The sequence below is a fragment of the Pelodiscus sinensis genome, chromosome 1 (assembly GCF_052426305.1).
Source record: "Pelodiscus sinensis isolate ZL-2025 chromosome 1, ASM5242630v1, whole genome shotgun sequence".
NCBI lineage: Eukaryota > Metazoa > Chordata > Testudines > Trionychidae > Pelodiscus > Pelodiscus sinensis.
In genome coordinates this window covers 216,274,111-216,299,277 of record NC_143052.1, presented here as the reverse complement: position 1 = coordinate 216,299,277, position 25,167 = coordinate 216,274,111, and the positions used below count along the sequence as shown (strand labels likewise).

The window sequence follows — 25,167 nt, the reverse complement described above, 5'->3', positions numbered from 1 at the left end:
TAGGCAGCCGCAGAGTGAGAATTTTGAGGACTGATATTTTGGAGTTAAGTGCCTAACATGTTAGTTAGGCACTTTTGTGGATCTAAACCTTGGTTGTTTACAATTTAAGACAATAGTAGCTGCTGGAGTTTAAGGCTTTGAAAATCAGGTTTGAGGTGTCCAAAGTGGGGTACTCAAATAATGAGGCCACTTTTGAAAATATTGGCCCTAACACTTAACTTTGTATTAGCGTGGAGAAGCTGTGGAAATGGAATTAAAACTCAGATACACATGTCCTGGGCTCAGACTATGTTATGTGCCTAACAGTAAGCATGACTACACGCATAATGTACTCTTCTCCTAATATAGAAGGAAAAGAAATCCAAACCCTTTGGGAAGATATTACCAATGGCTCAGAATTAGAAAAGCCAGTCTCCTTGCCTGTTGAATTAACTTCTCCTGTTCCCTGTAGACATAGAGAATACTTTAGTAATTGTGGGTATGTCTACACAGCAACATTATTTAAAAATAACTTGTTATTTTGAAATAACTTAGTCCGTGTCTACACAACAGGCAGTTATTTTGAAATAATGTCAAAATACTGTCAAGCTGAAGGACTTCTCAGTCAGACTCCTGTAACCAGGGCCGGCGGGAGGCATGGGCGAGCCGGGCAGCTGCCCAGGGCGCCAACCCATGGGGGGACGCCTGATGGCAGCTGTAAGGTGCGCGTGGTGTCCCTTACAGTTGCCATCAGGAGCCGTGCGCCCGGCTCCCTCAGCGCTGGTTCCACAGCGCCGGCCAGCAGCACCCTTGCCCCCACGGTTGTGGGGCCCTGCATGGCCTGGCGCATGCAGCAGCAGCGCTGGCTGGGCCAGGCTGGGCAGTTCATGCATCGTGCGCCCCGGGGGCGGGCCCTGGGCTGCACTCCAGTGGCCATGACCGGCCCGCACATGCACTGAGCGTCCCAGGGGCGGCCCCCGGGCTTCGTGCCAGCGGCTGTGGCCGGCACACGCATGCACCGTGCACCCCGGGGGCGGGCCTGTGCTCCCTGGGGGGGTGGGCCTGCACCCTATGGGTGGGCCTGCGCATGCACCCTGCGCCTGGGGGCGGCGCTGCACGCCCGGGCCCAGGGCGCCAAAAGGGTTCAGGCCAGCCCTGCCTGTAACCCTCATTGTACGAGGAGTAAGGGAAGTCGGAAGAAGAGTGCTCTATTTAGAAATAAGTTCTGTGTAGACGCTCCTAATTTCGAAATAAGCTAAGCGATTGGTGAGTTAAGCTCTGCTGTGTAGACGCACCCTTTATGTATAATACCAGAAGAAAGGGTAATGCCTGAAGATCCATTTAGCTGTCCAGTTTTATTATTAGCAGACTATGGTGTCCACAGTAGGATTGAACAACACCTGCCACAATGAAATAAAACCTAGCGTGGCTTGTTTTTCTACCCAGATTGGATTTCCAAACTAGTTTTAAAGGTTTGATCTTTTGTGGCTAAAAAAAGCTTGAAATCATTTTTAGCCTGGATTGTAAAACTTCAGTGTGTATCTGTTTTATGAATGTATTGCAGGCAGTCTAGCAACAATAATACTTCATAAGTTATGTATAGCTTCCAGGGCACTAAATCACTGTTTTCAGATAATTTGCTTGTTGTGCTATAATTTTCTGTGTAGCATCAGGAAGCTTTTGAGTAAAGTCTGGTAATTTTCAGAAAAGCAGAAGATTGCCTTTTCAAGCATATGAAAATTTGCAGCCTGGTTCCCTCACAATTACTTTCTGGATTCATATATGAGAGCTCTGAACCTGAATGTTAACACTTCCAGTTCAGATAAGAAAATCTAACCTGCTGAATGGTTTCGGGTCTGATCCAACTCTCACTGAATTCAATGGAAAGACTCCACTGACCTCAATGGGAGTTGGATTGGGCTCTTAATTAATTGTTTCCTCATGATTGCTTTTGAATCGTTCTTATAGTGCGGCAGGCACAATACACATGTAGATATGCATATCTCTTTTGCTTAATGTACAAAATCTTACATCCTGTATTGCTTTGCACTGTGTCAACATAATACAAACCCTTATAACAGGGTTTTAGTTTGTATTAGCTCAGCTCTCTTGTCCATCTGCACCAAGAGAAACAGTGCAAAGAGCAATAGCTTTCTTAGTATCTTGATTACTCTTCCAGATAAACCAGATGGCTTAAACATGGTGATTTCAATTATATTATCAGAAACACATACAACCCTCTTTTTAGTCATTGGGACTTACAAAGGAAAATCTGAGGGCAGAATTGGTGTTAATAGGCCAGTGCATGGCAATATTTAAGCAAAAGTGCGCTGGACTGTTTAATATTTGGTAGTTTTAGGCATTACTGTGAAAGTCAGGAAAGCTGACTCCATTCTGCTAGGCACTGTCCAAACAGTTAACAAAAAAGAGACCGGTTTCCTTTCTAGGGTCTCATAATCTATACGTGAGATAGAAAGCAAGGAGGGATAAACAACAAACTAAAAAAAAGGATGTAAGTGAATTGGGAGGGGGAGCGTTCTGTAAAGGAAACAGGTGTCTTGACAGTTATTACTTATGGCGGTGTTCCCTCTTTTTTTTCTCCCCCATATGAGGAATGAATTTTTTTATGTACACCCAGGCACGCACAGATGTGCCCCACCAATAGAAACACATGCTGCCAGCTGTGGGTGCTCTGCTAATTAGCTGGATGTCATATGAATCTGTCCTGGCTGCCCAAGCACTCAGCTTACAGGGAACACTGGATGGCCATCAGTTTACTTCAGGAAGGCATTTATGTCTGGATCCACAAAGGTATGGAGGCATTGCAACACTCAACATCACAGCTCCTAGAAAACCACAGGGACAACACTGCAATCCACAAAGTCTGAGCTAGGATCCTTATACATCAATGGAGAGCGAGTGGCACTGTAGAATGGGATACACAAAAGCCAGCATTCAAAGCAAAGAGCTGTCTAAGCTGGCCAATGGGAGATGCCAAGAGAAAGAGGGTATCCTAAGGCCTGTTCCTTCCTTGGCAGTAGATGCCTAAGTCTAAGCTGCAGGGAGGTGCCTGTCTCTGCTTGGTGTTCCATCAACCATCCTGAAACTCTCACTTCTGGAGTCTGAAAGTTTCAGCACCTTAGTAGTTCCTGTAGGAATGAGTAGTGTGGCTGCCTCACCACAAAACAACTGTCCCAATGTAGATCCATATTTATAATAGTCTGTGGGCCACAAAGAGTGAGAACAAGCGTGTGAGCAATTCTGAATCCTCGTGGTTAGGATCCAGTCCACCGGCACCAATCACTCTTTCATTATTTATCCAGCAGAACAGCTTGGACAGCCATTGCCCCAGAAGCCAAACCAGGGCAGGAGACAGCTCACTGCCACCCAGACCCACTGACTGGGGGGCAAAGGGGAGAGTTGCCCAGAGGTCTGGGACCTTTAAATCACCATCATGGCAGTGCCAAAGGCTGGCTGCCTCTGTCCCTCTGTCCCCGCCCCTTGTGGGGGCACAGAGCCGCCCCTCACGCCTTGCACAGAAGCTGTCAGCTCCTCTGCTGCCACCACAGCCAGACACTCTGGCAGGCAGCTGTGTGCTGCACAGGGCAGTGTCTGGGAGAGCAGCTGAATGTCCGGTGCCAGGGGGATCCAGTGCAGCAGGAGTACAGAGCTACACAGCCCCCTCACCCTGTCCTTGTGGTAACTTGGGGGGTGGGGAGAGAATGGGAGAGTGCAAAGGGCCCATGCTGAGGGTGGGGAGGTGTAACAGGAGGAGGGCTCATACACCACTTTTAGCTTGTACCCCTCTTTTCTCCTTCACCCATCCCTTCCAGATAGGGAGGCACCAGTTGTTAAATTTTTTTTGTTATACTTTTTTTCTAAGTTTGAGAAAAGGAAGAATGAGAAAGTGTCATATAAGTATCAGATATATGTAGGCCTCACATTATTAGGGTTCCAGCTGTATTCAGGCCAATTCCAGAACAAAGAACAGCGACTGCAGTCATAAAGTCCTTAAAATGGTTGATTATTGCCATAATTTGTATTATTCACTTTTCAAAATATGCCAGAAAATATTGCCCTTAGCCAGTGCATCTAAAATGCATAGTCCTGGATAAGATGACTTAGGGTCCATCTACACGGCAGCATGATTTTGGAATAACTGACATTATTCTGAAATAATAAAGAGCGCATCTACACTGCAAGCCATTATTTCAAAATAATGGTGAGCTGCAGGACTCCTTACTCCAATTCCTGTAACCCTCATTTCACGAGGAGTAAGGGAAGTCAAAGAAAGATTGTTCTTCCTTCAACTTCCTGCTGAGTAGACCGCACCAAAAGCCGAATTCAGCTACTTTGACTTCAGCTATGCAATTGACATAGCTGAAGTTGCGTAGCTTAATGCAACTTTTGCCCTGTTGTGTAGCCATGCCCCCCAGAGTCCTCTCATCCCATCAAAATCTGAAATGGCATGGCTGACAGAGAAATATTGCACTGTTTGCTAAGGAATGGATTTTACCCAGAGCTCCCATTACTTCAGTACAATAAACTACATAACCTCTTCAACACTTTTGTTTTCTATTTTGAAAATTAAGTTGAGATAGATTTCAGTGCTCATGTCAGGAAGGCTCTATAGCAGTGATGTTAGCCAGGAACAGTGCTGTCTCTGTTAAATTTCCATCCAGAATACCAATGAAATCTAATTTTTCTCTAAACTTCCTTTACTGTATCACTCCCGAGTTATTCCTGAACAGAATTTGTAATTCATCCAGTTCATATGGTGATTTTCTAATGTGCACAAGTGAGGAGGAAGATTTGAATTCAAGTCTCAAGAAGGATGTGGAGAAATTGGAAAGGGTACAGAGAAGAGCGACAAGAATGATTAAAGGTCTAGAGAACATGACCTATGAAGCCAGGCTTCATGAACTGGGCTTGTTTAGTTTGGAAAAAAGAAGATTAAGGGGGGACATGATAGCGGTTTTCAAATATCTAAAAGGGTGTCACAAGGAGGAAGGCGAAAATTTGTTCCTCTTGGTTTCTGAGGACAGGACAAGGAGTAATGGGCTTAAAGTGCAGCAGGGGAGGTTTAGATTGGACATTAGGAAAAAATTCCTAACTGTCAGGGTGGTCAAATATTGGAATAAATTGCCAAGGGAGGTGGTGGAATCTCCCTCTCTGGAGATATTTAAGAACAGGTTAGATAGACATCTGTCAGGGATGGTGTAGGTGGAGCTTGGTCCTGCCTTGAGGGCGGGGGGCTGGACTCGATGACCTCTTGAGGTCCCTTCCAGTCCTATTATTCTATGATTCTATGATTCTAAGGGAAGAGTAGATAATATGCTAACTCTGCCATTGAAATGTCAATTCAGTGGAAAAGAAAGAAGAGATTTACATTCCAAACACTAGCTGCCTTTGCATTCACATGTCTCAATATAGATGTACAATTTATTAAGAACAACAAGCTCAGATTGGAGTGCACATATTTAGCAAAAGAGACAGAGGAACTGATTCAGGTGAAATTTTACAAACACATTGAACGTGAGACTTTTTGATCTCTGGAAAAGTTGAATTTTTTAAATTGCTCATGGTTTCTTGGTTCTTTTCTGCTGGGAGCTCAAATACGGGCAGATAGTAATAAGAGGATTTTCACTCCCCTTATTTCAGCAGAACACACCAGATACTTAATGGGAGTTTGTTTTCTAGATCTGCAGAACTCAGCAATTTCACTTCTCTGCATTTGTGAACACTTCAGTCTGCCTTGATTAATGCCCCACCCTCTGAGATTTTTCTTTAAGTTTCAGGATGAAATTAACTCAGAATCCCAAAATAAAACTCAAATTGTTTGAGTCAACACTTATCAAAAACAAAACATTCTGATTTTTTGGAGCTAGCTTCACAAAAAACAAAGAGAAGGTAGTAGTGGTTCCCTAACACCATATAGCTCAATGGGTAGAGTCTATACGTGACAGGGGAAAGAGCTGTGTTCATATGCCTGTCCCAGAACAGGCATTCAACCTGGTCTCCTCTCGAGTAAGTGCCCTAATCACTAGACTATTAGATATAAGGAGCGGTATTCCTCCATTTTTGTAAATCTAGCCTTTCATTTCCTTTGCCTCCATTTAAAAAGGTGAATGGATCAATACCAAAATTTTTCATTTGACCCAAAATAAATTGTTTTTGTGTTTTTGGTTTGCCCCAAATTCTGGAAAAAAATGTTGGTTTCAATTCAGGTCAAAACAGATTTTTTTTTCAGAACTGCCAGAAAATTGAAAAAGTCAATTATTCATCCAGCTCTTTTGTCTGACTCATCTACATCACCTCCTCCAGGGAAGTGTGACAATCAGAAATACCACAGGGACCCCATCAAAGAAATAGGGAATGTGTGGAAGCAGGGAATAGAAAAGGGGATTTCTGTGCAGCCATTTTAGGTTTCTTAGCCTAACTCTTGCTCTGCTACTAATTCTGAGACCTGACAACGCGAGAGCTGTAAAAGATCTCGCCTCTCGCCTCACTTTAGGAGATAAGGATAGAATGCTGACTCCTTGAGATAAGGAGCATCTGGGAGGAACTAAGAAATAACTGTTAACCATTGGTGTTTGTACTGGGAAAGTTACAGTATATAAACTGCTTCATAACTGCTTGTATTCTGAAGATCTGCCTAAGGGGGGGGAGGGCTCCCGTCCGAATCAGGCTTTCCTTGCAATATTGCTCGAATAAAACTGCCTCTGGCTACTTGTTACTTACGCAGAGTGAGGACAATGTTTTCTTCCACACATGGATGCAGTGATTCAAACTTCAACAATTGCTTCAACTGATGTCCTGAAAGAGGGAGAGTGAGTCATCAATTCAAAAGAGGCATGAAACAGAAAGAAAGGTGAGGCTGCCTGGGGCATCCCCTCCCTCACAGAGCCTGGAATTTCCTCCTTCATACAAATGACAGAAACCAAAACAAATATGGCTAAATCGATTTATAGCCTGAGGGAAAACATCACGTCTTCCCGTAGAGTTAGCCATCTTATGCTGTTTTGCAATGGATGCCACGACCATAGGTAGCTCCTCAGCTGTAAGTAGAGGAGGAAAAAACCACAAGGGGCTTAGGTTTATGCAGCACAAACAGAACGTCTCACTCCCTGCTGTGAAATCCAAGCTGCCACTCAAATCTCTGCAGTTAGGGATTTCTGAGCAATAATAATTTGGGGGCAAATCCTCAGCTGGTGAAAATTGCCTTAACTTTGTAAAGAACCATAATGGAGCTAAGCCAATTTACTCCCGCTGGCAAGGTACAGAGTCCCTGGTGTGAGGCTTTGTTATAATGAGTGCTTTTAGAAAATGGATGAGCAGTTCTTTTTTTTCTTATGGTACAAATAGGAATCTGTTTATGTTTGTGGATGTGGCATTAGTGCTGTTTGCATGGCATTAACTAATGTTTGTGTAGCTGAAGCTGCAAAGTACATTGGTAATGTGTTATGATTGGTAGCTTTTTTACATGAAGAAATAATTATACACATTTTCCAACATTTTCTGTGACATGTTAACCTCAATATGAGAAAACCTTACCATACATATCCCTTGTCTATGGCATTTATTTTTCAATGACTATAACAGCAGGAAATAATTATCCAATGATCCCAATACAGAGCTAGCCATATGCACATAAATAGAAGCCATCTGGGATTCTAACTTTCCAGGAGTCATGGAGTCTTCAGGAATTTAAGATTCATTTTTAATTAAAGATTCTGTTGTGATGAAACCTCCAGGAATACATCCAACCCAAACTGGTAGCCCTAGTTAAGAGACACGTACTTAGAGAGATCTAAGTATGGTAGGCCCCTAGCAGCCTGTCTTCTATTCCTCTCCTGACAGTTTTTAATTTGTAGTCACAAGAGCAAAAATTAAATAAATCAGACTACCCATTGGCAGCCCTGGGAGGGAAGGAGCTGTGTGAGGAGGTGCAGGGGAAGGGGGACGGGGAGTGCTTGCACTTACAGAGAGCACCAGCCTCTGGCAGAGGCTCAGGGGAGGTGGGGATCTCCACACATATGAGCTAGCTGTGATATACGCTGCATCTAAACTACACCCCTCTGTCGGCAGAGGGATGTAAATTAGACGTATTGAAAGTGCAAAAGAAGCCAGGATTTAAATATCCCATGCTTCATTTGCATAATGGCGACTGCCACTTTTTTCAAAACAGGGCTTTTCGAAAGAAAAAGGCAGTTTAGATGGGGCATTTTTGACAGAAATGCCCCATTTCCAAAGATCTTGTACTCCGGTCAAAAATGCCCTGTCTCAACTGCCGGGGTTTTTTGAACGGCCCCATTTTGAAAAAAAGCGGCGTCCACCATTATGCAAATGAAGCACGGGATATTTAAATCCCAGCTTCATTTGCACTTTTGATACATCTAATTAAGATCCCTCTGCTGACAGAGGGGTGTAGATTAGCCACACCGTATGCCAATTGGAAACTGTTCCAACCTCACTGCACTGCTAGGGCTGGCAGCGGGGGGAGGAAGAGAAGGCCACTTTAAATCATGCGGGGGATGCATGGGGGCAGCAGATGGAGCTGTGGGTCACATGGAGGGGAGCGCAGGGGCGGCAGCCGGGTTCAGGGGCACGCAGCGGGGAGAGTGCAGGGACATCAAGCAGAGTAAAAAGATCTGGTCCCAAAATTTGGTGGAGCAGGGCCCAGGCCACGAATATTCCTGTTGTTGAGGCACTACAGGCCCATATAACTTGCCACCTATGATGTCAGGCACTACAATGGATCAGGTTTTCATTAGGCATAAGAACGGCCATACTGGGTCAGACCAAAGGTCCATCTAGCCCAGTAGCCTGTCTGCCGATAGTGGCCAGTGCCAAGAACCCCAGAGGGTGTGAACAGAACAGGAAATCATCAAGTGACCCATCCGCTGTCCCCCATTTCCAGTCTCTGACAAACAGAAGATAGGGACCCCATTCCTACCTATCCTGGCTAACAGCCATAGATGGACCTAACCTCCATCAATGCATCTAGCTCTTTTTTGACTTCTTGCCTTGTTCAAATCTGAGGAAAAATTCATCTTCCATAATTCAGCGCAACAGAAGTTTATTGGCATTTAGAGTCAGTGGCCCAGATCCTGAGCCTTGGCTGGGGAGAGCTGGGTGCAGCTCATAGGAGAAGATACAAAAGGAATAATTTGGATCCTCCAAGCTATTGCAACACCAGGCCAATTTCCTGGCACAGATTAGAATAGCCATGTTCTAATAGCTGGCTGTCCACTACTCTCCCAGGCTGTCCTAGCAGCTAGAGATTGCCAGGGGCAGGGCCATTCTGGATAGGACCCCTTTGGAAAAACCCAGGAAAAAAAGACTGGAGTTGAAGCTGTTGCAACAGTTCTTTGCCTCCCTGCAAGGAGCCCTACGCAGGTCGAATCATGAAATGCTGGCTTTACGGCAGGTTGGTGCCCCTGTTGCTGCATTGGCTGAGCACCCAGCCTCATGTATTTATGACTGACTCCTTTCCCGGCTTAGACTAAACGTGGCGCCTTCAGAAAAGGTTTTAAAAGAATAGTTGATTTTGTTTAAAGCCTCATCTGTGTTTTCTTTGTATCAGCAGAGAATAGGATCCCAAGGCACATAGAACTCAGGCAGCCGTCCTGCATATGAGGTCATTAGTGCTTTTGTGTGATTCTCTGTCTGATACATACAATGGGTACAGAGAAGTTCCAATCTGTGCAGAAGCATAGGTCAGTCTCATTCATATTTCCAATTGAATCAGCAATCCAGGCTTTTTCATCTGTGCAGATTGACAACTCGGAGTGCTTGGCACTGGCAGTGATTCTTGACTAACATCACATTTTACGTGATTGAGTCTTCAAAAGCCACTTTCTTCTTTCCAAATGTTGGCCTTTATTACTGCATATGAATCATCTCTTGCTTTTTAATCCTGTGTGGGAATTTCTTTTGGCATTTTTCAGCTGAAAAATATGAGTGTTGCACAAAAATTAGAGTTATTCAGTTTGAGAGCAACGTCAGGCAGCAGTGCCAGCAAGGTGGTACCTAGATTTGCTGCTGAGCTCTGAATGGTGCCATGCATTGTACACCTCAAATTACCATTGAGTTGTGTGTATGTGTGTGTGTAATGACAGGATCAAGCCTAGATAGCAGAGAACACATTGTTTAGGAGCTGCACTTAGGCCCTGCTTCAGCAGGGTATTTAAACTTATGGCTAACGGTCAGTATTCCTATCGAAGTTCCTTCTGAAGTGACCCAGGAATCTCTGAGTGTCAACTGGCAAGGGTTACAGAAGAGTACATGTGGGTTACAGGAATCTTCTGAGCCTGGTATTTATAGGCTAGCTCACCAATAGAGTGACATATGAGGCTGTGAGGGCTCAAATAAAAATCTGTGTCACTCTGTTCATCACAGTCATTGTGAAATGTCGGTACAGATGTTGTGTCAGGAGTGATGTACAGGTTAAACCTCCAAAATCCAGGATTCACTGGTCTGCAACATCCATGGTCCAGCAGGGGAGTGCGAGCCTTTTCCCCAGGAAGTCCCAGCCGGGTGGGGCAGCAATGGGACTGGTGAACCCTGTCCCCGGGGATCCCGGGCGGAGCACAGCAAAAGTGGGGCAACCAGCAAGCCCTGTCCCTGGGGATCCTGGCAGAGCACGGCAGAGACAGGGCAGCCAGCAAGCCCCGTCCCTGGGAATTTCCAGCTGGCTGGAGGAGAAGCGGGGCCACTGCAGCTGGGGAGCCCCAGCCTCGGGGAGCCCTAGCCTAGGCCAGAAACCAAGTCCAAGTCCTGCAGTCTGGAGCACAGTGGCAGTGGGGCCAGAATGGAGCCAGCCACAGGGAGGGGGAGCTTAGTGCGAGGCTGGTGGTAGGGGACATTCCATGATCTGGCAAATTCCCTCATTCAGGCTGAGCCAGGTCCCAAGGGTGCCAGACAAAGGAGGTCCAGCCTCTACTATACTGAAAATATCTTCTTAAAGTCTAGATCACCAGAAAAAGTAAAGTACTTATCTGGCTCTCATCCACCAGTCCTGGCTGTCAGTGTCCTGTGCTGTTACTTAGCTCTAATTTACCCCTAAATGTCTTCTAAGAGCCCAGTAAGCAGTGGAAGTGTTGGAAATACCACTAAGCATAAGCAGGGGTTTTATGCTTTACCATACATTATTAAGCAGCACTGCAAGCTCTGTTTTATTTATTCGCCTTGGTGAAATAAAAATAAAGAGACCCACTCCTCACAATACTGACCTCCCATGGTTCGGCAAATTCTCTGGTTTGGCACCCATCATATCCCGAAGGTGCCAGACTAGAGAGGTTCAACCTGTATCTCTACAGAGAAGGCGAGGCCTGTACTGCCAGAGAGCTTATCCCCAGCAGTCACAGACAAGTCTGCTCCATGCTAAAGGGGGTGATGATGAGGGTACTCACCCTCCTAGGTATTTAGGAGAGTGTCACAGTTATTCCCATGCTTAAAGACAGGCATGTGCTTAAGGACCTCACTATCTAGTACAGAGAGTAGGAGAAGCACAGATGCTGATTATCCCATCGGCAGGTGTTGATTGCGTGTGTGTGTTCTCTCGGTGTGCTGCACTGGCCCTGCTCAGATAACCTCTTAGGTAGGTTCTGATCAACTGCCCGAAAGACCACAGACTCCATTCAGCGACAAAGGCACTTGGCCAGGTTTATTGCCGACAAAGCATGGCATTAGTGCGCTACAAGTAATATATGTATGCCCATGCCAATGAATGGAGGGACTTTCTGTTCCCCCCTCAACCAGCAAAGGAGATCCCGTTTTTGGCTCCTCCTTTATATGCTGATACAAAAATGTAATGCATGGTGCCTCTTACATGGTTAGTTACCATGCTTTAGCTTGTACTTGTTGGTTCAATCAAAACATTGCTATCCATTGCTCTTTCAGACTGACCTTCTCTTTAAGTGGGGCCAGTGTGTCCATGTATTGTCTTTGTATCGGGGTGTTCTGGTACTTCTTTTCTGGGATGTGTTTACATGAAATCTTCCCCCAAAAGTTTTTGTGCAAGAGCGCGTCCACACTGCATAGATGCTCTTGCACAAGAAAGCGCTGATTGCCATTCACAGAATGACCGTCAGAGCACCTGTGCTTTTTCTGATAGGGGTCTCTTGCACAAGAAACCTCTGGTGTCCATGCACACACACCTTTTTGCACAAGAGCTCTGACTTCTGACGATCTACTGTACTCTTTCTTGCACAAAAATGTGCTTGTAGTGTGGACGTGCCACGAGTTTTTTCCCCAAAATGGCTGGTTTTGCACAAAAACTCTGCAGTGTAGACGTAGCCTTGAGTGCTTATGCCAGCTCTGCTTTAGCCAAGTTTATGTGAAACTGCACCAAGTATCTGCTTTGTAACAGGGCTTAACTTTTCTCACAGACTAACTTTTGCTAACTTTGCTTTATATCAGCAGTACCTGGCTATTTAAATGGAGGCCTTAGGCCCTATACTGGGCCCTTTACACCAGGCCTCATCCCTCAGGCTCTCTCCACTACATCCCCCCAAATACGTGCTATTAATAACCACAGGAGGCAAATATGTTGATTCCTGAATCCATGAGTCTGATCCAATGACTTCTCACTGATTTCAGTGGGCAGACTCCCACTGACTTCATTGTGATTTAAGTTAGGGACTAAAATTACTGGAGTTTTCAGTATTATTACTGGACATTCAATATTTTATAAAAGTGCTTTGGGGCAATAAATGGCTAGCTGCCCAGCACGCAGCATGGATGTGTCTGTAGGTCTGTGTGTGTAGTGACTATTGGAACTCATTACTCAGCTCTGCAGAATGTTAACCAGTTAAACAGGTGTTGCAACAAACAGGGTCCTATAATGCTGAGTGACAGTGAAGGATTTAGAAAAAAATCACTGAAATGGTCTTTTTGGGGTAGAAATGGCATCCAAATCACTATCAGTTATGCCTCAAGAGACTGGCTTTCATTACACAACATATGTTACTGTGAACAGTTAATATGATCCTAATCATAGCTGATCTGCCTGCACAGAAGAGGAAAACTTGAGATTTGCCTGATGTTAGCTTATTTCAATTCTTGACAACTGTCTGCAAACATGATAAAATGCCTTACTGTTGATGACAACAGCCTGAGGGGATGAGTTTTGCCTGAAGGGAAGTAGAGTGAACCTTGCAGTGTACGCTGTTAAGTACATTCATTAATAATAGGCATCACAAGGGATTGCACATGCCAACCTCTCAGTTAGTTGGAAAAAAGTTGATATATTTGCTACTGACAGAGATAGGAGAAGATACATTCATAGAATGGCCAGTGAACATTAGACAAATCCCTACCAGGCCTAAAATACTAGTTGACCCACCACAAAAAAAAATTTAACTAGAAGAACGGAACGAATTACAATTGAAGTCACAGGTATCCTGATATAGATCTTGAGAGGGAACAAGAGGTTTTAAAATTAATTTTAAACTGCATGACTGATTAAACGTCCTCAATAGAAATCTCTAAAGAGAAGTTGAGGGGAAAGTGTATGTATGAAGGGAGGGGAGAGTTGATCCACACTCTAAAGCATATGAGGAATCATACTATTTCATTCTCTAAAAACTTGGCGATCACAGAACACACAAATATCTTAATATACTCTGCATAACATCTCCAATGGTGTGGCCCCAGTACAACATATCAGTTAACTGCTACAACCCTGACATATAAAATGAATAGAGGCTTGTATTACCTCATGTACAGAATAGCTTCCTATATAGAGTAATTGTTGCATTAGTACATTACACTGTAAGGGTAAACGTATCACATACAATGTGCTGGAAAGTTTTCCCCAGTGATACATATGGGAGTGGTCCTACCCAGTGCCAATTCCTTGTGCTCTGAAGTGAAGGTACAAAGGGCAGGGTCACCCTGCTCTTCCTTCATTTCCTTCTTATTACCCATAAACACAGCCTTGGGCAGAAAGGATACGTCTCGTGGGATCTTAAAGCTGGAAGGGACCTCGAGAAGTCATCTAATCCAGTCTCCTGCACTCAGGGCAGGACTAGTATCATCTTACCATCCTTGACAGGTGTTTGTCTAACCCGCCCTTAATAATGTCCTATGATTGAGATTCCACAACTGAATTAATTGCTGTTGCATTTGTAGCAGAAGTATCATAGTGTTTATGCTTTAAAAGTAAACTCATTTTACTTCCTCTTAATGCCATTTGTACTCATACATGAATTTCAGAGGATCTCTGTACATGTTTAAAATCAATGCACCTGAAATTGAATTAACTGGTGACAAGTTGACCTGATTGCAAAATTTCAGAAATGTTAAAAATTTCAACCAGAGCCAGTTGAAAACTGTTGTTGGCATGTTTCCAAAATGAGAGAGAGATCTGTGAAGTATTGGCCAAAGTTAAATTTAACCCAGGATGACTATTGTTCATTGTCATGGTTACTAACAGTTCATTCTCTTTGTTCTTAGGTATAAAGCCATAGTGAGACCTATGGATATCCAAGCTTCCCATGCGCTGATGAAGATTTGTCTGAAAGCTGCTATGATCTGGGTTTTATCCATGCTGCTTGCCATTCCTGAAGCTGTATTTTCTGACTTGCACCCTTTCCATGACAAAGGCACTAACAAAACCTTCATCAGCTGTGCCCCTTATCCGCATTCTGACGGGCTACATCCAAAAATTCATTCAATGGCCTCATTTCTGATCTTTTACATCATTCCTCTATCAATCATTTCAGTATATTACTATTTCATTGCTAAAAATTTGATCCGGAGTGCTTACAACATACCCGTGGAAGGAAATATACATGTTAGGAAACAGGTATGAATTTATTTGTATTGGAAAGTTGAGTATATTACTCTTGTGTGGAATGACATGAAGTTTGTACCATGAATAGAGAAACTTACTCTAGGAGAGTGTGGAAGGTCTGTTCCCATTTAGTGGCTGGACATTTGTGACTCTACTACTGTTTCCAGCTAAGAGCACTTAAAGTATGTTTATACTGGAGATGGCGTAACATCTTCGTAGCTTTGATCAAGATAGAGAACTGGAAACAACAGCCTCCTGGGGTCACCAGCAGTGAGCTGGGGTAACTAGCCCCAAGTACGATCCTGTATGGAAACCCTTGGCATGTACTCTGGGAGCTAGTTGCTCTCAAAAGTGTGGCTCAACTCCTATTTTTAGCACACTAGGTTGATCAGAGCTAGAACAGGTATGTCTGCTTGAGCTGGAAATGACATCTCCAGCTCCCGTATGCCACAACCCTTAGATCTTGTCTAAATAGGAAAGTTACACAAATTTAACCTGGATTTGTTTTTAAACTGCTTTAAACCAGTACAACCCTCTGTGTGGACTCTCCTCTTTCAATTTACATGTGGACTATTGCAGCATTGCATAAACCAATTCCCTCTTGATTTAAAGTATCTGAAGGAAGCTGCCCTTAAACTGAAATAAGTGTCAGTATGTGGTTTTGCTCTAATTTCAATAAATCAGTTTATATTCTTGCCTTGAACTGAGCTGGTGCCACTTCCTCGCAGAGGTAAGCTCTTTCCAATATACCTGAGTCACAAGAGGCCCATACTGTTATGTTTCAGACTCTACCTGAGTGGGGTTAGTTGTACAAACAGTGGCTTTACCCTTTGTCAGAAACATATATGAGCTTAATTTCTTGAACCTTAAGAAGTTTTTCCACCATTAGTTTTAAGGTAGCACCATATGGATCGAAATATGTGCTTTCAGTACAGTAAAGTGGGTGGATTTCACAAAGTACTTATTTTACATTATTTTTGAATGCTTATAAGTCTTTTCCCCACCTCTCCGACCTTTCTGCCAGGTTGACGACTGCTTTGGTTACCGTCTAAAGTGCGCTAGAAATATAGAGTCACTTCTCCTTTGTCCTTTCCCCCTACGTTTTGTTTACAGAATAATAAAGATAGCAAAAAGTGAGTCTGGTCAAGCTGAGTCAGTCAATGATTTCAGTCCTCTAGTGCACTCTGTAGCCATCGTTCTTTGTCTGAGATAAGTGATATTGATTTCTTTATTGCATTGCTTCCTTTTGCCATAGTGTAGATGTGGGCCACAATAGCTTCAATATCAAATTAAGGCTACATTAAAGTATATATATAAATACAGTTCACTCATGGAGAGACTTATCCTACAGGATTGAATTTACAGTTAGATCTTTGGGGATGTTTGACTGTCATCTGGTACATGTCAATCTTTTCGGAATTCAAAAACTACTCTTCAGCTTATGGAATTAAAGGAACATGAAATAAAGCCATGATGCACAATGCCAGTGTCTTCTTGCCTGTTCCATGCTAGCTTCTATCACAGGAAAAGATCTACTTTTTGTGAACAGCTTAATTCTCAATTTACTTATAGTGCTTTGGGAAGTAACTATCTAACTCAAAAAGTCTCAAAGGGTACAGTGTTAGTCTGTAACTTTAAAAATTAGTAGTCCTGTGGCACTTTATAGACTAACAAAAATATATATAGTTTCATGAGCTTTCATAGGTAAAACCTATTTCTTCAGATGATTCCTCTCCAGCTCATCTGATGAAGTAGGTTTTGCCCACAAAAGCTCACGATATTATAGATATTTTTGTTAGTCTCTGTCACAGGACTTTCATACCTCAAATGAGACCTATCTAACTATGCTTCAGTTTTATAAGGGTGACAGCTGAGATTTTGAATATGCCTGCTCAGTAAAAGTGATTCATGGGCTACTCTGTCCAAACTAGAGGGTAACAAAAGCAGCGAAGGCATCACAGCAACAATTTTACAGCTGGTAGTGTAAGCCCCGCATGGACCCTGAGTGTGTAATCATCTTACTAACCCATGCTGTGCTGTCTTCACTGCTATTGTTACCCATATTTGCTGGAGTCAGCCATGCTCAGTGAAGCAAGCCTGTGCACAGTTTTTGCTATGTAGGTATATCCAGAGTTTCAACTCTCACCCTCCTCAAGTGTAGCAATCAGAACTGAGCCCATTACTTTGCAAGGACCAGAATGTACCTCGCAGCTGCATGGGAACGGAACACTGGGATGGGCACAGATGGTGCTTCACAATGTGAAGAGTCACAGGTGGAGCTAGCAACAAGAGCCACACTAAGAGGGGAGGGGAAGAGGTAGGGCATGACCCCAAGAGGCATGCATACGACAGCCTCTTAAGACCCTCTGTGCCATCAAGATACAGGAGGCATTGCAGCTCCCATTTTGCAATGCTGTCCAGAGGTTCCCGAGTTGGAGCAGTTGTATCTTCCTCTTTTGGATGGTGGATCCCATCTAAGGTCTTGTCTGCACTATGCCAATAGGTATGTTTTTACAATGAGAGAGATCATGCTGTATCACCCTACTGGGCAGGTTGTAACTTTAGAGGTGTTCAGGGTGAACTCTAGGCTCCCTCGCAGGATTGTCCCTTAAGCTTCACCTTTCCTCACTAAATCAATATACAACTGTAGCTTGCCCTGTCTGTGTATCATGTTAACTGTCATGTGAACAGAATACTGCTTTTGCTAGTGTAGACCAGGCCTCAGAGAGTTTGTCCTTCCATTGCAACTTGGCCTTCTCCATCATAGTACAAACTGGGAGGTTGGGAAAGCCAATTATGACATATGCCCTGTGACAAACTAGGGGTCCTGTCTGTGCAACTTATGAATGGTGGATGGTATTATTAAATTGTATCATGAAATTTCTGTATCATGGAAAGCCTACAGTCACAATTGCTGACAGGACATGCAACTGGTATTCACTAGATGAAGGGCAATGGGGAATACTTAACATTAATGATGCTTGTTTGACCACACAAAAATGATCCCACGGAGTGCGTGCAACTTAGGGGAAAGCCATTTTACCCATCTTATCGGGGGGGGGGGGGGAGGAGGGGGAGAAGGGGACTGTTTTCTGGAGAAAAGTTACCAAACACAGAAGAAAGTAACCCAAGGGACTAGGAGGGGTTTACATAGGGAAATACAAAAGAAGCTTGGAGGGAGAGAAAGGAAGCTACAGTAGCTGGGGAGAAGACTCCATGAAGGAGAAACAATGATCTTGCCTGATGATGAGCAGAGTCTGCATACCATGTGGTCCCTAGTAGTATCACATCTATGCTCTGTGCAGTGTGCTAGGCAGCCCCCAGCATCATGACTAATAAGTTGCTGGTTCTTGGACTTCTGCTGATCATGGTGAGATTAGTAATATACTATCACTGAGCATTAGGTTAACCTGTGTTTTATCTGTAGATAGAAGACATATTTTAGTTGCTAAAGTTTTGCGCTGTCCAGACCCTTCTGCATTAACAGTCTCATTTCCCCCGGCCACTCCCTTGTGATAGGAACAGTAATGCACTTCCAGTTCCACCACCTTTTTGCCAAAGTGAAGAATGTTTGCTAATTTATTTTTCTCTGTGTTCTTTTTAGATCGACTCGCGTAAGCGTCTGGCCAAGACAGTGTTGGTGTTTGTGTGCCTCTTTGCTTTCTGCTGGCTTCCTAATCACATTATTTATTTATACCGGTCCTACCATTATTCAGAGGTAGACACCTCAATGTTGCACTTCATCACCAGCATCTGTGCTCGAATCCTGGCCTTTGCTAACTCTTGTGTAAACCCTTTTGCTCTCTACTTGCTCAGCAAAAGTTTTAGGAAACAGTTCAACAACCAGCTGTTGTGCTGCAGAACGCGTCTCCTCATCAGGTCCCAAAGCATGGGCAGAAGCACCACTCGAATGACCTCTCTCAAGAGCACCAACCATTCAGTAGCCACGTTCAGCCTCATCAACGGCAACCACATCTGTCATGAAGGCTGTGTATAGAGCACCTGGCAGGGGACAGCTTTGGAAACTGTCACGCAGTGTAGTTAGCATGGCTGCCAGCTCTGCTTTGCAGGGATAATGAGTAGCATACATGCATAGAGACATCAGCTGCATTCCAGCACTTCCAGGGGCCTGGGTTTTCATTCACAGCTGAAGCGCTGTTCTACGCAGCAGCTCCCTTAGGGCCTGACACCATCATAGTGAACACCTCATGTGCTGTGCCAAACGCCTTTCATGCCTACTTATTTTAACAAGAGTTCAGTGCACTCGTCCCCTGTAAGATCAGTCCTTCACTGGTGTGGAGCCAAATCTTGAGGTCCATAGTTTTGCCTCAGTTTTGATTCAGGCAGACTCCAAATTCAGTCACATAAAAACTATGTAAGAGATCCAAGATTTGTCCCATTGTTTGCAGAAAATGCTTCATGGGGATTTACTCTGTCATGTTTTTTGGCTGATGTGAATTCATCTAGATGAGAGAGACCCTTTTTAAAAAAAATAAAATTAGACCATTTCCTAGAGCTGTTAAATATTTATAAATGTTTTGAGTACAGTATTCTTAGCATAAAAAGACTTTAACAGTGTTGTTTACTGGGGTGTGTTGCCCCATCTGAAATGAGCAGTATCTTGTACATTACCAATGGAAAGCGGTAATATTTGAATAAATGTGAGTTAGAAGATGTTTACAGTTTGAGAGTGCACATTTTGCCATACTGCAGAAGGGAAAACACAGCACTTTGGGAGTTACTGACTACTCTGCTCTTCTCTCTGGGGTGCAAAATAATGAGGGTTATGTTATTAAATGAGTAGTACAGAATTTTAGTTGTGTTTGATTCAGGATGAACAATGAATGTCAAAGTAAGCACAGAAGTGCTTCATGGGGATGTATTGTACCACGAATGACATTAAAAACTCAAGTCCTGGTGTCACACCCATTACAGCAACTTTCAACTTGTACTTCCACTGAATTCAGTGGAATTACACTGATGTAAAACTGGTGGACAATCAGGTTTTCAGTATTTTCTACTCTCTGCTGGTTGTAGAACCATGACATCCATTATTTTTAGCATAGAAAGATAATGTGCCACAAATACCACAGATTGCAAATCCTGCTTTAACATAAGGAAAAATCCAACTCCCTTTGAAATAAGTGGGATACAGATCAAGCTTTTCAGTTACAAAGCAAAATGGCGCACGTGAGAGAAGAATTTGAACGTTAGAGCCGTGAATGCTGATGGTGTATCTTGGTGTGAGCGGAAAACGTCAAAGACAAAGGGAGAATGAAACCAGCCAAACTTTGTGGTAAATTTGTATTGACTATGCAGAAATGTAATATAATGGTTGTAGCATGACCAGAGCAAATTTCCCAGTGCTCATTTAGTTCAGTAGGAGGTTCTGCCAGCTTGCCTGCTGGGTATATGTTGGATGTGGAGCAGTTCAGAAGGGTTATTTTCCTTCTGTTTCAGTCTACGTGAGTGTCCTCTATATTTCAGTCTGGGGGTTGTATTAGCTCAGAATTCACAGCTGTAGAAACTAGTTTTGCCTGGTATAGATGTGAAACCATGACACTGGGCCCAGGTTTGGGAACTTTTGAAAGACTCTGGGATGCATTTCAAGCAGTTCATTAAATCCCAAATGAGGGGAATGTGTGTGGTTTTGAATTTTGCAATGAACATTTTCCATACTCTAGTAATTAAGTAAATTAAAGTAATGTGAATTAGTAAACATGATGAAAAAAACTGTTTAGGTTTAACCAATGTTGAGCAGTACTTATAGAATGATTACTTTCCACCTGATTGACTTCAGATGGACCTAGCTGTAAATCAGGTAACTACTTTAGTGTATATTATGCATCAGTGTGGTACTAACTGAGGGTACATCTAGACTGTGGGGGTTTTCTAGGATACTGGAGGTATCCCGGAAAAACTCCATCAGGTCCAGGGAACACATTTGCTCTTCCGCCTTTTTTTGTGAAAGAGCAAACTCACTCTTTTGGGGAGCCCTGTATACCTCGTTCTACGAGGAATAAGGGCTCCTCCGAAAGAGGAGGCTTGTCCACCATTTGGCTCCATCTAGACTGGACCAAATGGCGGAAAAGCCTCTTTCAGAAAAGCAATCTGCCAGAAAAAGGCTATAGTGTAGATCTAGACTGATTAGCATTGGTTTTCACCTTTTTACTGCAAGTACGGGTACTGAGATCTGTGAGGTTAGCTGTTGAGAGATTTTTTTGTTCTGATTTTAAAAGTACTTTCCTCAAAGTGCAAACAACAGCTAACAGTTTGTTCTTCAAAAGCAAACACACTAATTTTGATGCAAAAGATATATAAGATAATACAGAAAAAGAAGAGAGTTCTTTCTAGTTACAAATTCATGTATGACAGTCTGTTACTGTATTCTTCTGATGTCCCTGTTTTCATCTGCCCTTCTAGAACTGGTCAAAGATATATGTGCGTGCGCGCGCGCGTGTGTGTTTGCGTTCACTCACGCTTGCTGAAGATTTCAACTTTTCATCAAAAATTTAAAAACTTTACAAAGTTTTGGTTTTTAGAAACTGCAAACCAAAACATTTTGACTGAAAATTGAGAAAGTCTTGGGGTCTGAAAGGAAGAAAGACCAGATTTTGGGTTTCTAACATAAAAATTGAAGAAAGTGTCTACTTTCCTCAAAATAGTCTTCATTTAATAAAAACACAAGTTTTCCATTGTAAAACATTTTGATCAAAAATTTTCTGATGGCAAAGAAATGAAATGGGCTATCCCAGACAGATTTTTCAATTATGTTTTCTTGGAAATTTGAAATTTTTATAAGAGACAAAGAACAATTTTTTTTCTCAAGTCTTCTTGTCTGTCTGAGCCTGGTGCTTGTTTTTGGCCCACCATTGCACTAATGTAATAGAAAAACACAGCCTGGGACATGAAAGACGGAGACTTCTAAAGGTTTTTCTTAAGAACAATGAAATATTTAGGATTGTATTTTTTGTAGTCTATTACTTATCTCAATACCCCCGTTTCAAAAACATGATGCAATTTTTCACATGACTACAAATGTCTGAATCCCAATCTTATGGAAATCAATACAAAATTTACTATTGATTTCAGTAAGATCATGGATTTGGCCAAGATGCAGTCTCAGGAAATTTGGAGGGGTTGCTGGTTTGGCTTGAATTGGTTTTGTTTATTTGTTTTTGCTTTTTAAAAAACAAATGGGACTTTAGAAACAGTTCACCCCAGGTCAGGATTTCAAACACACATACCCCAAATTTCCCATATCTGGGAAATTTCAAAATAAAACATTTCCCAGAAACTGGAAATCCCGAGTTTTGATTGCTCCCTCAACTCCCCTTGAAGTCAGTGAAAGACAAATATCCTCCTGGTCTTGCAAGACTGAGCTAAACATTGCATTGATTTGGACTTATGTTTTTAGAATTGCTTATAAGAAAAACACCAGAAACAATCTAAAAAGACAAGAAAAGCTCTGCAACTGAAAGGTATAAATCCAGCTCTTTCATTCATCATGCCACTCTGTACCTTTGGAGTAACTGAGACTCAGTGTTTCTAAACATAGTGCTAGGAAATGTGAATTACAGATCATCAAATGTTTGCGCTGCATGGCAACAATAATTAAACAAGCATATGGTGGAATAAAATGGTGGTATTGTTGAACCCAAATATTTATTTTGGGCAGAAAAATATGCCATCTACTCGGAGCCGTGATTTCCTACTTTTCATTAAAAGGAAGCATTTTGATCAGTATGGAAGTAAAGTTATGGTCATAGACTAGACAGATGGTATTTTCCAGGCATGATTTGGCAAAAGAGAATTCCATTATTGCTTATGCCACTGTCCCTCTGCCCACCCTCCTCCCCCTTCAAAAAAAAAGAAGCAGCAATTTTAGAGCAGAAAATCTGTATTTACTCCAGGAGAAAAATCTGTCTTTCAGTTTAGCTCAGGTTTGGCCTCTAAGGGCATGAATTTTATTGCTGCTAAATAAGCAATAAGCAATCCATTGAAAGTTGAATGTGTGGTTATTATTTGCAATGTTATGCATCATTATCACAATCTAGCTTAGAATACATCTCCTATGGAACCATATAAAATGTGACTATATAATTTTTTTCAATGTTGGTTAACCCATATATAGTATTGGTCAAGAGAAAAGAGCCAACTCTTCAGGGACACAAAGAAGTATACAGAAGACATATTTTAAAAATCAAATGCTTCCTGCTTCTCTACTTTGTGATATGACCTGCACTTCATCCAATTTCTAATGGTACCACTTTCTATAATCTCTCAAGATAAAACACATATTAGTTAGCCAAGCAACCATACTAGATTGCTGTTAAAGAGGTAGTTGACTTGAAGGTCATTTAAATCTGTATTTAGGATCAGAAATATATACAATTTGCCATTACTGAAAGGATGTAGTTTGCCAAGTATTTGTATTTTGTTTTGTACAGTTCATGGGTCAGTTTCTGCTTTTAGTTACACTATTCATACAAACATAATTAAAGCTGGTTCAGAGCTATACAGCCTAGATCAGATTTTGCTTTCTGTTACGTGATTGTAACTGAGAACAGATGCTGGCTCGGGAGTTATAGCACTGACTGAACCCCAGTTACATTAATCAATGGCAATCATCCTAACAGAGAACACATGGCCTTTAAAATACTAGAACCAGGCATGGAATCTGAGTAATAGAAATTTAGTAAAGTTTTAAGTCCCCAATTCTGCAAAGATGTACATGTGTTTAACTTAAGGCACATGCACAGCTCTTTGAAGGATCAGGATTTAAGAAATTATATGTATTGAATCAAAAACAGATCAATGTTAATCTTTCTATATTACACATCATGCGGTATGTCTAGACTACATGGCTCTGTCGATGGAGCCATGTAGATAAGGTTTCTAGACATAGGGAAATGAAGCAGCGATTTAAATAATCACCACTTCATTTACATCAAAATGGCTGCCACGCTGTGCCGATCAACTGTTTGGCGGCACAGCGTGGTAGTCTGGACACTCCGCGGTTGACAAGGGAAGCCCTTGTCAACCGCCCTGTTATGCCTCATGGAATGAGGTTTACTGGGCGGTCGACAAGGGCTTCCCTTGTCGATCGTGGAGCATCCAGACTACTGCGCTGTGCCGCCAAACAGTTGATCAGCATAGCGCAGCAGCCATTTTGTTGTAAATGAAGCGACAATTATTTAAATTGCCGCTTCATTTCCCTTTTTCGAGTACACTAATCTACTTGGCTCCATCGACGGAGCCATGTAGTTTAGATGTACCCATAATGATTAGTTCACTGGGAATTGTAGGCCTGCATTGCACCATGGTTAACAAAAGGACTTTTTTACAAGTCTCTAAGGGTACGTCTACACTACTACCCTAGTTCGAACTAGGGTGGTAATGTAGGCAACCGGAGTTGCAAATGAAGCCCGGGATTTGAATTTCCTGGGCTTCATTTGCAAATTGCCGGGCGCCGCCATTTTTAAATGTCCGCTAGTGCGGACTCCGTGCCCCGCGGCTACATGCGGCACGGACTAGGTAGTTCGGACTAGACTTCCTATTCCGAACTACTGTTACTCCACGAGGAGTAACGGTATTTCAGAATAGGAAGCCTAGTCCGAACTACCTAGACCGTGCCACGATAGTTCGGAATAGGAAGCCTTGTCCGAACTACCTAGTCTGTGCCGCGTGTAGCCGCGGGGCACGGAGTCCGCACTAGCGGACATTTAAAAATGGCGGAGCCCGGCAATATGCAAATGAAGCCCGGGAAATTCAAATCCCGGGCTTCATTTGCAACTCCGGTTGCCTACATTACCACCCTAGTTCGAACTAGGGTGGTAGTGTAGACGTACCCTAACTTTATAAAATCATATCCAAAACCTCTCATTTTTTCAAGTATATAATAGCTTGTTTCTGGAAATATCTACTTAGATAATATGTGCAATTAGTTTGCTTGAGTAGTCACAATAAGTGGAGCCATGAGGGTAGAATTATGGATTAAATCCATTTTAGTATAAATAAAATGCAAAAGCTTTGTATTTAGTATTAATTATGCTTCGAGCTAATTAATAATGAATATCTACTTGCTAAGAAGTGTTGCTGTTTGTTTGCAAGAGAAGGCAGACTCTAGGGCCTACACAGTATATTGACTTGAATGACTTGTATTTGTGCTCACTTTTCACCTGGAGGCAGATAAGTGTGCTATTGAGAACCAGATTACCACAGGACATAAACATTCTTGTCACTTGGACCTGTTTTCCCTTATTGTTGCTTTTTGCTGAAAAGTGAATGTGGGAAGTTCACGCACCATGAGACAGACTGAGGGCCTCTCCACACAGTGGGGTAATATGTACTATGGGGATGTGAGTTCTAAAGTTCACTAATAGGAT

At 42.7% G+C, this 25,167-nt stretch overlaps 1 protein-coding gene across 1 annotated transcript in view; it reads left to right on the top strand.

The window, feature by feature from the left end:
* Positions 1-23,692, top strand: part of GRPR (gastrin releasing peptide receptor) — a 33,377-nt gene extending 9,685 nt beyond the window's left edge. The window contains exons 2-3 of the mRNA XM_006122838.5: positions 14,440-14,791; positions 18,384-23,692. Coding sequence (XP_006122900.2) covers positions 14,440-14,791; positions 18,384-18,776 — 745 coding nt within the window. The 3' untranslated portion in view covers positions 18,777-23,692. The remainder of the gene's footprint in view (positions 1-14,439; positions 14,792-18,383) is intronic.
* Positions 23,693-25,167: the final 1,475 nt, after the last annotated feature.